The sequence below is a fragment of the Diabrotica virgifera genome, chromosome 5 (genome assembly GCF_917563875.1).
Source record: "Diabrotica virgifera virgifera chromosome 5, PGI_DIABVI_V3a".
Lineage (NCBI taxonomy): Eukaryota > Metazoa > Arthropoda > Insecta > Coleoptera > Chrysomelidae > Diabrotica > Diabrotica virgifera.
Window position 1 is genome coordinate 2,531,386 of NC_065447.1, and position 16,645 is coordinate 2,548,030.

The 16,645-nt window shown below is 33.5% G+C and overlaps 1 protein-coding gene across 1 annotated transcript in view; it reads right to left on the bottom strand.

The window, feature by feature from the left end:
- LOC114333943 (E3 ubiquitin-protein ligase HERC2) overlaps positions 1–16,645 on the bottom strand; it is a 127,675-nt gene that overhangs the window by 74,542 nt on the left and 36,488 nt on the right. The window contains exons 19-20 of the mRNA XM_050652219.1: positions 12,004–12,186; positions 5,102–5,279 (exon numbers count right to left, since the gene is read on the bottom strand). Coding sequence (XP_050508176.1) covers positions 5,102–5,279; positions 12,004–12,186 — 361 coding nt within the window. The remainder of the gene's footprint in view (positions 1–5,101; positions 5,280–12,003; positions 12,187–16,645) is intronic.

Consider the following 16,645-nt stretch of genomic DNA (forward strand, 5'->3'; position numbering starts at 1 on the left):
ATATGTACGAGGGAGTAACGACTAGTGTTATAACAGGTGTGGGAGAGACTGATAAAGGGTACCCCCCGTTAAGATATGCAAAATGCCCTCACTCCCAGAATTCAATTTTTTAAATTTTTTTACGTTCTATGAAACTAAAAAATGAGATAACGCGGATTTTTAGCTCGCCACCCCCATTACCCCTCCCCCCACAGCCAAAAACGTAGATTATTAGATTTAATTTTTTTTAGTTGAGTTGCAATTCCTATAAAAATTTCAAAAAATTCACACGTGTAGCTGAGGCTTTTACAAAACATGTCCATTTTTTATGGACCCATAGGTCGAGTGTACATAACCTCAAAATTTTTTTAACTTTTTTAAAGCTTATAACTTTTTTTTGGAGGGGGCTGCAGGTCCAATTTTTTTTGCATTTTGTGTAATTTATCAAAAGCTATCTCTGTGATTTTTTTCAGATTTTTCCGTCAGGTGCGCCATCTTGAAAAATCAGGAAAACTGTTTTTTTAGGGGGTTTTTGGGGATTTTCTCCATTTTATAGACTGCAACATGGGTCAACTCAAGGTTTTGTTAATAGATTATGTATAATTTGAAATAACTGAGTATTTTAGCACCACCACCCCACCCCACCACCCCACCCCACCACCCCCTCCCATTGCCCCCACAAAAACGTCATTTTTTCAGTTTTTTTTTGTTTAGTTAAGTTGCAATTAATTTAAAAAAATTATGAGGCTTCTACAAAACCTATCTATTTTTTATAGACCCGTTGGTCGGGTGTACAATACATATAACCTCAAAATTCCTTTTTTATTTTTTTATAACGTCCAATAAATTGTACATCTCTCTCGCGGACGGCCGCTTAAATACGTGTTTAGCGCTCATTTTTAATTAAAATAATAGTTAGTAATAAAGCAGGGTCAAAAATTTCTTCAGGCTATTGCAGGGGGGAGGGCTTTAAATTTTGAGTTGGTCACTTTATGACTTTCATAATAATAATCGAGGTATTAAGCCTTGAACATGTCCATTTTCGCGTTTTTCAAATTTTAAATTAAATGTAACTCGACAACAGTCAATTTTATAGAAAAATCACAAGAGACCTTTTTTGCTCAGGTTGATCCAAAGAATCTAAAATAAATTTGTCCGATGTAAAAAAATTCATTTTTTGAATTCGTTTAAAAAATTGTTTAAGCAATTTTGCGACCGCGGTACTGCCTGGCACCTTGTAGATTTGTTATAAGGACCTGTTTTTGAGTAAGTTTGTGCACAAAAATAAATCGGAATAATTTACCTAACGGGACAAGCATACAGCGTGGACTATTTGCATTATTATGAGCCAAACTTAGATGGTTTGGAAAACAAAACATTAAACGATAGATACTGTTGTAGATGCAAGTTGCGCAAACGGCAACATAACCATAGGCTGTTGTACGCATGTAGCTGCCATAATATAATATTTATCGCATGGAAGATATTTTACAAAAATCATCAAGCCAGCAGAATATCTTACAAAACTCTTTGACAATACAGATGTTATACCTATAGGTACCTGTAATAGACGAAGACAGCGATGAAGACTTTAGAACTGTAAAGTGTAATACCAACGATTATACTCTCCGAATACTCTACGAGTATATGGAGTTATATATTCTTTGGTAATAATTTCCTTATTCTTTTTATGGTGTTTTACGTGGCAGTAAATGTGAAGCAAAATGACAGTATAGGCAGAAATATAGGTTATGTAGATGGTACAAGCCAGTGATGTGGTAGGGAGGTTGTTTTTAAGTTTATTCAATAGCAAACTTTATACATATAATATAGGAAAAAATGTTTGTCCGACAAATATGTTGGGTATTTTAATAAGTCCGCATGTCAAATGACAGGAATTATATTGGTGGTAAATAGTGGTTTGATTTTTGCATGAGAGTTTAATGAAAGGCTAACAAATCAATTGGATGTTCTGTCCGACAAAATACATGGGACGTTTTCGTAATCTGACGTTCGAAACTTGTAACCTGTTCAACAATTAAAACTTCCCCTGTTTCAGTGTTCCGGTACATCAAAGTTTGTCCGACTAGACACTGTTAAGCTAGGAACAAATTTTCAGTTTGCTATTAATAAACTTGTTTTTGATACACAGTATCCAGGCTTGTATGAGTAACCGCTCAAAAACCTTTAAAAACATAGTTTTTGGGGGGTTTTAGAGGTGTTTTGCACAATTTTTGAATATCCCCGAAAACTCAGTTATTTCAAATTATACCTACATAACTTATAAAAAACCTTGAGTTAATCTATTTTAAAGTCTATAAAATGGAGAAAATCCCTAAAAACCACCGAAAAAACCATTTTGCGGATTTTTAAAGATGGCGCACCTTACGGAAAAATCTGAAAAAAGTCAGAAATATAGTTTTTGATAAAATACACAAAACACAAAAAAATTAGACATGCAGCCATCACTAAAAAAAGTTATACGTACCTATTAAAAAACAAAAAAAATGAGGTTATAATATTTTGTACACTCGACCTTTGGTTCCATAAAAATAGATGTTCTGTAAAAGCCTCAATGTGCGTGTGAATTTTTTGTAATTTATAATTTAATAAATTATTAACTATTCTAAATGGGAAATAAGCCACAATTTAACTAAAAAAATGATTTTATTAACGTTTCGACGTCCACCACGGACGTCGTTGTCAAAATACAAAATATTAATAAATTAAACAAAAATGTTGTTGCTTGGTAAAAAAATCTTCTAATAATTTAATTTAATCTGACTTATTTATATAGATCGTCCCAAACCCTTTTTTCAGTGCGTCAACATATTATCGAATTCTCTCTTTCGCATTACAGATGGAAAATAAAATCATTTTTTAGTTAAATTGTGGCTTATTTCCCATTTAGAATAGTTAATTACAAAAATTCCACAAAGAAATAGCTTCAGAACAACATTTATAACTTATTTGCAAACCAACTTAAAAAAGGAGGTGAAAAGGAGGTGGGGGAGGGGAATAAAGGAAGTGGGCTAAAATTGCAGTGAGTCCCAATTTTTTAAAATCATATAGAACGTAAAAAAATAAAAAAAAATATTCAGGCTCTATCCACCTCAAAAAATATAATTAGACCCGCAAAAACCCTTACAAAACTTAAAAAAAACATGGTTTTTGGGGGGTTTAAAAGTGTTTCGCCCAATTTTTGAATACCATAATATACTCAGTTATTTTAAATTATACATAATCTATTAACAAAACCTTGAGTTGACCTATGTTGCAGTCTATAAAATGGAGAAAATCCCCAAAAACCCCCTAAAAAAACAGTGTTTCTGATTTTTCAAGATGGCGCACCTGACGGAAAAATCTGAAAAAAATCACAGAGATAGTTTTTGATAAATTACACAAAATGCAAAAAAATTGGACCTCTGCAGCCCCCTCCAAAAAAAAGTTATAAGCTTTAAAAAGTTAAAAAAAAAATTTGAGGTTATGTACACTCTACCTATGGGTCCATAAAAAATAGACATGTTTTGTAAAAGTCTCAGCTATACGTGTGAATTTTTTAAAATTTTTATATCAATTGTAACCCAACTAAAAAAAATTAAATCTAAAAATTTACGTTTTTGGCTGTGGGGGGAGGGGTAAGGGGGATGGCAAGCTAAAAATCCGCGTTATCTCATTTTTTAATTGCATAGAACGTAAAAAAATTAAAAAAGTTGAATTCTGGGAGTGAGGGCATTTTGCCTATCTTAACGGGGGGTACCCTTTCATGTTAAAGTAGGATTGCACCAAGGCTCAAGAATCAGCGAAACTACAGGATAACATTCCATGGTGCTTAATGTATGCTGATGATGTTATGTTAGTCGGAAATAGTGAAAGAGACTTAGAACAAAAACTGGAACAGTAGAGACAAGCTCTGGAGGAAAAAGGTTTAAAACTTAGTAGGACTAAAACAGAGTATTTGGAATGTTCATTTAAAGATGGAGTTACTACAAATAAAATGGTATCTTTGGATGGTGAAATGATTGTGAAAAGCAATAATTTTAAGTACCTAGACTCGGTATTACAGAGTAATGAAGAAATAGATGGAGATGCATGCAGTAGAATTAGGGCTGGATGGATGAAGTGGAAATAAGCGAGTGGTGTGTTGTGTGACAGAAAAAATCCAATGAAGCTGAAGGGAAAATTCTATAAAACAGCCATAAGACCGGCTCTGATGTACGGAACTGAATGTTGGGAACAAAAAGAAAGAGGAACAACAAATGCATGTGGCGGAGATAAGAATGCGATAGATGAGTGGAGTGACAATAAAGGATAAAATTAAAAAGGAGTATATTAGGGGAAGTCTAGGTGTGGCACCAATTGATGTCAAAATGAGAGAGCATGGGTTAATATGGTTTGGTCATGTTCAACGTCGAGACGTTAACCACCCAATACGAAAAATTGCTGCAGTGCAGGTTTCTGGAAGGAGTAGGAGAGGAAGACCAAAGAAGAGCTGGGAGGAGACGATTAGGCAGGACATGTTGGTAAAGGGCATTAATATTCATATGACCCAAGATAGAATTGTGTGGAGAAATGCAATTAGGGAAGCCGACCCCGCATATAAATAAGGCAAAAAGAATTATCAATACTCTATTCGTTAGTAAAGGTATAATGAGGAATAATGAAGAAAAAACAACTGTAAAAGGTAGCTAAACAATTGCGTGAAACTGGAACATATTTATAGACAGAATAAACCAAGGGAGGACTCTAAAAAATACATGTTCTTTCCCACAGAAAAATCTTCTCACCAAGTAAGTAAGATAAGTAATGGCCGGAATAAAAGAAAGCTATCCAATCTGGGTATTATGGATGCAACAATCGCTCTGTCGAAACTAAATATCATTGGAAGCTAAAATTGCACTGAGTCTTATTTTTTAATCACATAAAACGTAAAAAATGAAAACAATTGAAAACTGGTAGTGAAGACATATTGCCTATATTACCCTTTGTTGTACTATTTATTTACTACGTCACTGATTCTATGACGTGTCACGATACTTGTTTGCGGTTATTATAAGAAATATTTTATATAAAGAAATACTAATTGAGTCTAAATGTGGTAAATAATACGAAAAACACTTACATGCTTCTATTATAGGCAGTAAAACAAAGCCTAGTCCTAAGTGTTTTAACAAAACAGCATAAAGCACTCTACCGATTTCTTCTATGGGATGTTCGAACGAAAAATCCACTCTAGTTAAAAAATTATTCGCCTTAGAATGCTGCTCTACTATAGCCAAAAACGATATGACGTACGGATCCTACGAAAAGAAATTCATATATGTTATGGTTTGTAAATTTGGTAGTTGATTACTATATAAAAAGGAATGAATGCCTCTCATTGGCTGTATCTGTATACCATAATAAAAATTACAAAAGAAGTAAAAATCTTCCCTTGTTGAATGAATTTAATAGTTAATTAAATTCATTCATTTAGAATTTGTTTTCAACTTTTTTATAATACAAAATAATTTTACACACATAAAATCCCCTACTTAGAAGGTCTGGCCAATAATCTTTCAATGACAAATTTTAATCAGTCTGTTTCCTACTGTCTTCAACATAACCATTTAGTTTGAAGCCAAGATAAAGACTCGATGTTGGTTTAAATATACCTTATTGGAGTTTGTTCGTAACCGCCGACCAGTTCACATCGTTCTAGAACACTGGTTTTCGGCAAAATAATTACGTAGGTATTCTAAGTTTTTACTATACTACTAGTACAGTTCAGTGAATAAAAAGTGGATTGTCAACAATAAACAGTGTTATAAGTTTGAAGAAAAAACTTCTGAAGTAAGTTGAAATTAATAATTATTGTATTGACACCAACATACTATCAAAACTGCTATCCTATCAAAATGTCTGATTGCCATGCGTGTGGGAAGACGATACCATCTAATGACAGCAGTTCTCTGGTTTGTTTACAATGTAAACGGCCGTGGCACGGAGTTTGTGCCGAACCGCAGCCTACTGATGGAGATTCTACTACACTTCGCAATTGGAAATGTTTTCGATGTGTTTCGCCAAGCGGTGATATTGAAACCTCGCACTTTAATGCTATAATGGCCCAGTTTACAATCCTTAATAGCGCTTTAACTGATTGCAAAACGCAAATTAATAATTTAACAGATTTAGTAAGCGCTCAGTCACAAATAATAAGTACATGTGTTGCTGACATTTCAGACTTACGCAAAGAAAATCAAAGCCTTAATAACAATTTAAAGGCTTTAGAAAATAAGGTTATTAAACTGGAAAACAAAAATGTGCCAACTACGAGTGAAAGCGTATTTCAAGAGTCATATGAACGGCTTAAAAGATCTGAAAATATAATAATAACGGGCGTACCAGAAAGCAATAATACCGAAGATGATATTTCTAAAGCATCAGAGATCTTAGAGAATGTAATACCAAAAAACCACTTTCAGATCAAATCAGCTGCTCGATTGGGAAAAATAGATTTAAACAAACCTCGAGTGTTCCGCATCACTTTAAATTCACGGGATCAGGTATTGTCAATATTAAAAAATAAATATAAGGTTCCAAAAGATAAGTATCCCAGGGTAAACATTATATCGGACTCCACACCCCAACAATTACAGCTTTTATCCGAGGTCAGAAATGAGCTCACAAGAAGAAAAGATCAAGGTGAAGAAAACCTAACAATAAAATATGTTAAGGGACAACCAACCATTGTTATTGATGGCAACCCGACTATAATCTCAACACAATCTGACCGTCCAAAACGCAATCGGGAAGAAGACAGTTCCCCTATTCATAATACAAAAAAGGGTAATAAATTGGCTAATTCATCAAAAAACTAAAAACAATTATTTTTTGGAACTGTCACGGTTATTCAAATCTAGCAAATTACTTAAGAGACCACTTTGATTTTGATTTGTTATGCGTTAGTGAAACCTGGCTTGTGTCAAATCCAATATGTTTAAACGAACAATATAAAATAATTTTCATACCTGCTGTCAAAGAAAAGTCGTTAGGTAGACCAAGTGGGGGTCTCTGTGTTGTATATAAAAAAACTTTAGATCTAATTGTTCTCCATCAGTGTTCATGGTGGTTGTTTATGTTAATAGATGCACCTTGTGAAAAATATATAGTATGCAACTTATATTTTAAGCCGTCATTTGATATTGAACATATGTTAGATCTGTTCCAATGTACCCTGAATGAGATAACAAATAATTACTCTGACTGCGCTATCATAATTGGAGGTGATTTTAATAGCCGTCTCGGGACGTTGGGTTCTATTCCGGATGAAATAATTAGTAATACAAGTTTATATGAAACTAGGTTAAGCCGCGATATTATTAAAAACAAAAGGGGCACAACTCTACTTGATTTTATGAATAACAATTCCTTCAACCTGCTTAACGGCAGAACTTCTAGCGATCGTCCAGCGAAATTTACATGTATCACACCTCAAGGTTGCAGCACTGTCGACCTGGTGTGGGTAAATAGTTTTTACCTTTCAAACGTTTTTGATTTGGAAGTTGGTGATGACGATTATTTATCAGATCATTTTCCGGTTTGTCTGAAACTTCATCAACAATATTCTACTGCTATAGATAATGTGAGCGCTCCTAGTTCATTCACTAAAAAATTATTATTGTGGGATGATGATAAAGCATTATCGTTTAAATTGTGCATGCGGTCGTCCCCTAATGTCAGATTTATTAATGACGTACAACTTTCATATGACAATTTTTACAGAACTATTGTAGAATGTTGTGAAAGTTTAGATTTAATTAAACATGTAACTATAAAAACCAATGATAGTAGAAGAAGTTTAAATAAACCCTGGTTTGATCTAGATTGTATTAATGGAAAAACAAATTTAAAATTACTATTAACCGAATGTAGGAAACAAAACTTTACCGCAAATGTTAGAGCCAACTATATTGAAGGAAAAAAGAGTATAAAAAATTAATTAAGTACAAAAAAAGAACATACGAAACCAACATAATTACCAAATTATCTAACGTAAACGATTCAAAGAAATTTTGGCTAACGGTAAAGCAGGCGCGTGGCTATAACAAACGTTTTTCACTAAGCATTGAAATTTGGGAAAACTTTTACAATCAGTTGTACGCCAACCGCCTAACTGACAGCTATGTCTTTATAGATGTCCGTCATCCTTACTTAGATGCAACAATTACGACTTCTGAAGTGTACGCAGCACTTAACAAGTGCAAAAATAAAAAATCTCCCGGCTTGGACATTATTCCTTATGAAGTATATAAAAGTCTTCCTCATAATTGGGTGCTTTATATGTCATCTCTGTTTAATAAGATTTTTGAAACCGGAACCATTCCTAAAAGTTGGTGTGAAATCCTTCTTTCGATGCTTCATAAAAGTGGACCTCCTGATGAACCCACAAATTATAGAGGTCTGGCACTATTAAATTGCTCACTGAAAATTTTTACCAACATACTTCAGTCTAGACTTTCATCTTGGTGCGAGGAATACCGTATTCTACCTGAATCTCAAGCAGGTTTCAGACCAGGCCGCGGTTGTATTGACAATGTTTACACCTTGAGCTCTATTATTCAGTTTCACATAAGACATAAAAAACGTAAGCTATTCTCCATCTTTGTTGACTTTAAAAGAGCATTTGACTCGGTAAATCACGCATTACTCTGGCAAAAATTATACCGTTCTGGTGTGACATCTAGGATCCTACAAATCGTTAAAAATTTATACCAAACTGCTTATTTTAAAGTAAATGCTTCAAATGGTCTGTCTAGGTCATTTGATGTTACGGCTGGTGTACTACAGGGTGAAACTTTAAGCCCATTACTTTTTTCCTTATTTATTGCGGATATTGAAACATTCTTCTACGGAAATGGTGCTCGAGGTGTAAGCATTGATTCAAAAAATGAAATTCTGCTACTCCTGTATGCTGATGACCTAGTTATATTAGCTGACTCTGAAGCAGATGTTGGAAGAAAATTAAAATTACTTGAATCCTACACTAAATCCAACGATCTCACTGTTAATACCACAAAAACAAAAATACTCATATTTTCAAAAGGTGGCCATACCACAAAAAACATTAATTTTTTTTACAACAATAATCCAGTGATCTCAACCAATGCATACAACTATTTGGGAGTGACATTTACTAAATCATCACTTTTTCGCGAAATGTCGTATACAACCATCGATAAAGCCAAGCAAGCAGTTGGATCAATTCTTCCAATTTTAACATCTAGTAAAATAGACTCGTGGTCACCAAGAATCAAACTCTTTGAGTCACTGGCATTGAGTGTGATGTCAAACTGCGCTCCCGTTTGGGCACTTAGATACACTGAAGCTCTCGAAAAAGTACAAACTACTTATTTAAAACGAATTCTGTTACTCCCAAAAAACACCCCTGACTATGCAACGCGGTTAGAAACGGGACGTGTAAAATATTCGTATAATCTTTTTAAAATGACTTTGAGTTGGTTACAAAAAATTCTGCTTATGGACGATAAACGTTATCCCAAACTTTGTTACAATCAACAACTACGATTAGTAGGTTTAGCAGATGAAGCATATAATTGGGCAGCACAGGTTAAAGGTATGTTTGATTTCATTGATTGTACAGATATATGGATTAATCTCAGTCTTACTTCGCTTAATAAAAATAAGAAAATGTTACTGCTAAAATTTTATAACAAATTGCATGAAATGGACATAACTTTATCTCAGAGGTCTTCTTTTCTGTCTTTCTACCCTACATTTAAAGTACATAGAACCCCAAACCCTTACCTATTACTTAAACTGCCAATACAGGTCACGCGGACTATAACCCAATTGAGACTGTGTAATAAATTTCGAATTTTATTCACCTATAAGGGATGTTACTATTCTATCGATCCAGATAATATTTGCACAGCCTGTAACACAAGACAACTCGAAACTATTGATCACCTTCTATTTAACTGTCCTATCTATAGCACTATGAAACCAGTGGTTATTTGTTTTCAAAGCATGGATTCACTATTAAATGCTCTTGATAATCTCACTCCCAACAACGCTAAAATCATTGCGGGGTACATATGGAACATTTTAAAACTCAGGGCGTTTATCTTGAATGAATAATTTTTCTCATATAAGTTCCATTGTGCAATTCTATATTTACTGTTTATTTATATATATGTTTACATTTTTTTTTGTTTGTAATTTTTGTATCACTATTATTCGTCTCTTTGTAATGTAATTTTGTCATGTGTGTATTACTCATTTATTACCTATTTATTTTGTTATACTATCTCTGCATGTCACTATACGTATTTGTTCAAAAAATTTTATTATTGTATTGTCGAACAAACCTCTTGCTATGGACTTACTGTATTCCAAGAAGCAATAAATATATTATTATTATTATTATTATTTAAATATACCTTATTCCTTTAACATCGACTTATTGTCGCTCTCGATGTAGCCGAGATGGCTAATATTTTATATTGGTAAGGTCATTCGACCTAACTCAGTAGCTAGTTTCAACTGCTTTGGATCTGGAATAGGTAACCAACCACATGTCTTAATTTTCCTTACTTTTTTAACAGTCAAAATTTCAACTCATTTTTATACAGTGGTTTATTTATTTCTAGGCTCTAACCTGATGATGAACTGATTAGTCCGAAAACGTTTATTTGTAATGTACTAGTGATGTACCCACTTTGAGTCTAACTTAGATCTATTTTAGAAAAAAAATTTAAATAAATTATATACCATCTACAAGGGAAGATTTTTACTTCTTTCGTAATTGATTAGTACAGTTTTTTTATATTATAGTCCGTAAAAAAGTTGAACTGCTTGGATATTTGTGTACCCTATGTAACCCACAGCTGAATCTTATGTTTGTGCGTCACAGTCTTGCCATACGGTTTTCTTTATTTCTTTCATAATTTCAATCAATGTTAAATGTACCTACAAGAATAATAGAATAATTTTATAAGAACGTTTACTTCTCCGTCATTATACCAGGTAGAATGACAGATGAGGTATCAAATGAAAGCTTATAATCCAAGGATGGTACTAAAGGTGAGAAATTAGACCCAGGTTGTCTGTGCACCTGTCCGTCCGACCGCGAATATAACTCCTTTGTCATTATACCAGGCAGAAAGACAAATGAGGTGTTAAATGAAAGTTTATAATCCAAGGATAATAACTCCTCCGTCACTATACCAGGTAGAATGACAAATAAGATGTCAAATGAAAGCTTATAATCCAAGGATGGTACTAAAGGTTATAAAGACGTTGACGGTCTGTCCGTCCGACCGCGAATGTAACTCCTCCGTCATTATACCAGGTAGAATGACAAATGAGGTGTCACACGAAAGCTTATAATCCAAGATGGTAATAAATGTGAGACGGACAGACAGCCTATGTCAAATTTCTCACCTTTAGAACCAACCTTGGTTTATAAGCTTTCATTTGACACCTCATTTGTCATTCTACCTGGTATAATGACGGAGGAGTTGAGTTTACAAACAGACAGACAAGACGGACGGACGCGAATAATTCAACGTTTTCACATTTTTTCAAAATTGGTGAAAACAACAGCATAATAAACTTTACTTAATTGGTGTTTCAAAACTAATTATTTTTTACACATTACACAATATTACAGGGTTTATAGCAAGTTCACAATGATTTAAAATAATCAAGTAAAAACCTATCTATACATGGCATATTAGAACATACCTAAAATACACAAAATGATACATTTCACACACAAATATAATATCACAAAAAATTGTAATGTGATAGTATGAAAAAATAAAGGATACGGCAACAGTGTTACATGTCATGCTCGGATCCAATGCCAAAATCTACACAGACATATTAGGGTGCACTAAATATCCAAGCTGTCCAAAAAGTTTCTGTATGAATTTTAAACCTTTTTTATAAAGTCTCATCCAAGACTTTATTATTTCGCTTACTACACTATTCTAAGATATAAACAAAACAAAAACTCACCGATAGACGACTCTCAGCCAACGCATTAATGAAGGTTTTAATCCTCTCGGTGGGTTGATAGAAATTTTTCAGCGTTTTCTGCACCATGTTAACTCTTGGTTCGGTAGGGGTGTTCTCTGCTGTTGAGTTCGTGCTGCGGGAATCCCCTTTTTCGTCTTCGTAAGGATTAGGAGGCTGGTCCAGCTATGTAAACAAGTTGAAAATATTATAAGGCATTAAAAATAATAAAAGAGGAACAAGTAGAAATAAAAGCAATGAAGAATTTTAAATATTTGGGTTTTATAATGTCGAAAAACGGAACAACAGAAGAAAAGATAAAAAACAGATTGGGACAAACAAGATCTTGCGTAAGACAACTCCATAGTGTAATCTGGAACAAAAACATCAAGAAGAAAACAAAAAAAAAATGATATACCAAACAATAATCCGAAGTATAATATCATGGATATATGCCACAGAAATTTAGGTCATAAACAAAAAAAAAACAAAGGAGTATTCTGGCGACAGAAATGGAATACTGGAGAAGATGTTGTGGTCTGACCAGAAGAGACAGAATACCAAACGAACAGATAAGGAGAAGAATGCAAGTGGAAAAAGATTGTAAAACATCTCATACAGTCCGTTCAATATACTTACCGTTGCACGTCATTATCTATGTCAGAGATTTAATTTGACATTGTTGCCCAATTAAAAAAATTCTTAAGGGGATGGGTACGCATTTTCGGCTGCAATGCTATTCAAATGGGGATTATTTTTTTCCAATCCTGAGAAAACTAATAAGTATTTTTGAAAAATTTAAACGCAGAATGAAAGATTACGTTATTAGCGAGGGCCGAAAGTCCCTGAGAACTTCTATAATGTTTAATTTAATAAGTTACAGGGGTGAAAAACTAAGAGAAAATTTAGTGTGATTTTTAATTTCAAATATCTCATTCAAAATAAACTTTTTATTTATTCTAAGGGACTTTCGACCCTTGGTAATAATTTAGTCTTTCATCTGAGTTTAAATTTTTCAAAAATATTTATTGGTTTTTTCAGGATGCGAAAAAAATGAACATATGTCCGTGGTAATATTTTCCAAATCTATCTTTGTCTTACAACGCACTCAGTCGAATAGAATATTGTCAGTCAGACAGTGACAATCAGTGACAATTTTAAATAATTGACATGGCATCGGGAATATTTTGAGTTGTTGATTAAATAATATTGATATATAGTGTATTTGATAAATAATTGATTTAAGACGTGAGATTTAAGACGTGAACTTAATAAAAAGTTATTTATTGTGTATTATTTGTGGAAGATTCAAGCAGAGAATACACCAGGATAATATATTCTGTGATCCAAGTATTTTGTTGTTAAATATGTTCAAAATTGTAAGCGTTCCATAGTAACAATATATTATTAAAAGATCACTATAACACTTTTCCTCTTTTCTCGATTGAGTATTCGTTTTTGTTGTACGTATAAATTATTACAATCACTGAATACATAGTTGGTGAAAAAATATCACATTTATTAACTGAATTAATAATTTGCAATTATACAAATAACAGTTATCCAAGAACATTCAAAAGCCATCTCTTTAAGTTAATGATGACATTTTCAAGTAGAATGACATCCTAGTAATGTTTACATATCCATATCAGTGTGAATTTTACTACACGTAATTTGCCGTGTAAAGACAGAAAAAGTAGGGATAGCCCTTAAATTCATTTTAAATCAAATATATCACATAATTTTTGCGGAAGTGGATTATACAACAAAACAAATTAATATTCAATGTAAATAAATAAATACTGTAGAAATAGAAAACAAGAATTAAGTTATAATCTTACGTTAAAGTAAATAATAAAACCAGTAAATATGTATAATAAAACAAATTTATAGTAAAGAATAAAAACAAATATGAAGTGTCATCACCGCAACTGTCAAATAAATGTTATTCTTTTTCTCATGATCATCTTTCAGTGCGTCACAGTTTTTCGATTTCTTTCTAACGCATTAAATTGTATGTGACAGAAAAAAAGGCACGTCGGTGATTACTTCTAGTTCTGTGATTATTCTAGTTGTCGATAGATGGCGCCATAATTGAAAAAAATTATTTTTTTTTAATTAGATAATAATATTACAAATATAATCTCTATAATTTATAAGACTATACAAATCAAAGAAAATACCATTTTATAAATGCAAGAAACACATTTGATTTGTTTTTATTCTAAATTGAAAATAAAATGTGGCAACTGTCAGATTTAACTAAAATGTCATGTTAGAATAAATGTCATAAATGTGTATTATCACGGACTTACCCTTTTTCCTATCATTTGTGACGCACTGAAAAATGATCATGAAAAGGACAATACCAATCTATGCCAAAATCTCAATTTTATTCTATCGCAGTTCCAGTGTAACCCGAATAAGTGTGCTTTATAAAAAGCTTTATATTCAACTTATACAAATTAAATGAAACAAATTAGGGTATGTTTCTTTAAATGTACCGGGTGTCCCAATAAGAGTGGCTCTCGGCCATATCTCAGGAACCATTTATAGTACAGTTTTGAGAAAAAAATATTTATAACAAAAGTTGCCTGGGAAAAAGCCTGGAAATTATTTTCATAATTGTAGGTCCACCGCTAGAGGGCGTAATTGAATATCACAAATTTAAAAATCAAAATTTTACAAAATTTACCTTATGAAGGGGCACTGGAAATCCAATCATCGTATTCTTCATAAAATTCTGCGCATATTTCATTTCACAAGTTTAAGTCATCATCATTCTCTTTGCCTTATCCCTATGCGGGGTCGGCTTCCCTAATTGCATTTCTCCACACAATTCTGTCTTGGGTCATATCAATGTTAATCCCCTTTACCAACATGTCCTGCCTTATCGCCTCCCCCCAGGTCTTCTTTGGTCTTCCTCTCCTACTCCTTCCAGGAATCTGCACTTCAGCTATTCTTCGTATTGGGTGATTAACGTCTCGACGTTGAACATGACCGAACCATCTTAACCTATGCTCTCTCATTTTGGCATCAATTGGTGCCACACCTAGACTTCCCCTAATATACTCATTTCTAATTTTATCCTTCTTTGTCACTCCACTCATCCATCTAAGCATTCTCATTTCCGCCACATGCATTCGTTGTTCCTCTTTCTTTTTCACTGCCCAACATTCAGTCCCGTACATCATAGCCGGTCTTATGGCTGTTTTATAGAATTTTCCCTTCAGCTTCATTGGAATTTTTCTGTCACACAACACACCACTCGCTTCTTTCCACTTCATCCATCCAGCCCTAATTCTACTGCATGCATCTCCATCTATTTCTCCATTACTCTGTAATACCGATCCTAGGTACTTAAAACTATTGCTTTTCACAATCATTTCACCATCCAAAGATACCATTTTATTTGTAGTAGCTCCATCTTTAAATGAACATTCCAAATACTCTGTTTTTGTCCTACTAAGTTTTAAACCTTTTTCCTCCAGAGCTTGTCTCCACTGTTCCAGTTTTTGTTCTAAGTCTCTTTCACTATTTCCTACTAACACGACATCATCAGCATACATTAAGCACCATGGAATGTTACCCTGTAGTTTCGCTGTTATCTGGTCCAAAACTAATGAGAATAAATACGGACTAAGCACAGAGCCTTGGTGCAATCCTACTTTCACATGAAATTTATCAGTCTCTCCCACACCTGTCCTAACACTAGTCGTTACTCCCTCATACATATCCCTCACAATCTTTACATATTCACCAGGGACTCCTTTCTTATTGAGTGCCCACCACAGAATCTCTCGAGGAACTCTATCATATGCTTTCTCAAGATCAATGAATACCATATGAGCGTTTGTTTCTTTACTCCTGTATTTTTCCATCAACTGCCTTATAATGAAAATTGCATCTGTTGTTGATCTACCCTGCATAAAGCCAAATTGATTCTCGGATATTTCGGTCTCTTCACGTATCCGTCTGTCAATTACTCTTTCCCATATTTTCATGGTGTGGCTAAGCAGTTTTATAGCCCTGTAGTTTGTACATTGTTGTATATCTCCCTTGTTTTTGTAAACAGGTACCAGTATACTGCTTCTCCATTCGTCTGGCATTTGTCCGACTTCCATAATTCTATTAAATAGACCTGCTAGCCACCTTGTTCCTGTCTCTCCCAATGCTCTCCATACTTCCCCAGGAATATCATCTGGTCCTACCGCTTTTCCTTTCTTTATTTTTTGAAGCGCTTCACAAGTTTAAGTCTACCTATGCAAATAAGAGGTGGGGGTGAGTGGGCACCTTCTTATGAAAAAATAGCTGTAAGTCCGGTTCTGCTAAATCGAATTTTGCATACTTGATCTTGTTGAAAACAGCTCTTTTTCGTCAATGTAAGTGTCTTATTTTAGAAATAACCTAATAAGTAATATGCAAGCTAGGAGACGTTATTTAATTATTTTCAGAAATCTTGTTTTCTTTGGAAAATATTAAATACAGGTATGCATTTTTAATCATGTATTACAAAATTAGACCAAATTAGCAGCATAATACCGAAAACCGCATGTCGATACCTTTTTTCTATCTAGAGATATCTTAAGAAATGTGTAAAATTTAAACATGACTGTTACTGTCACCGGTAAACGAGGTTAAGGAA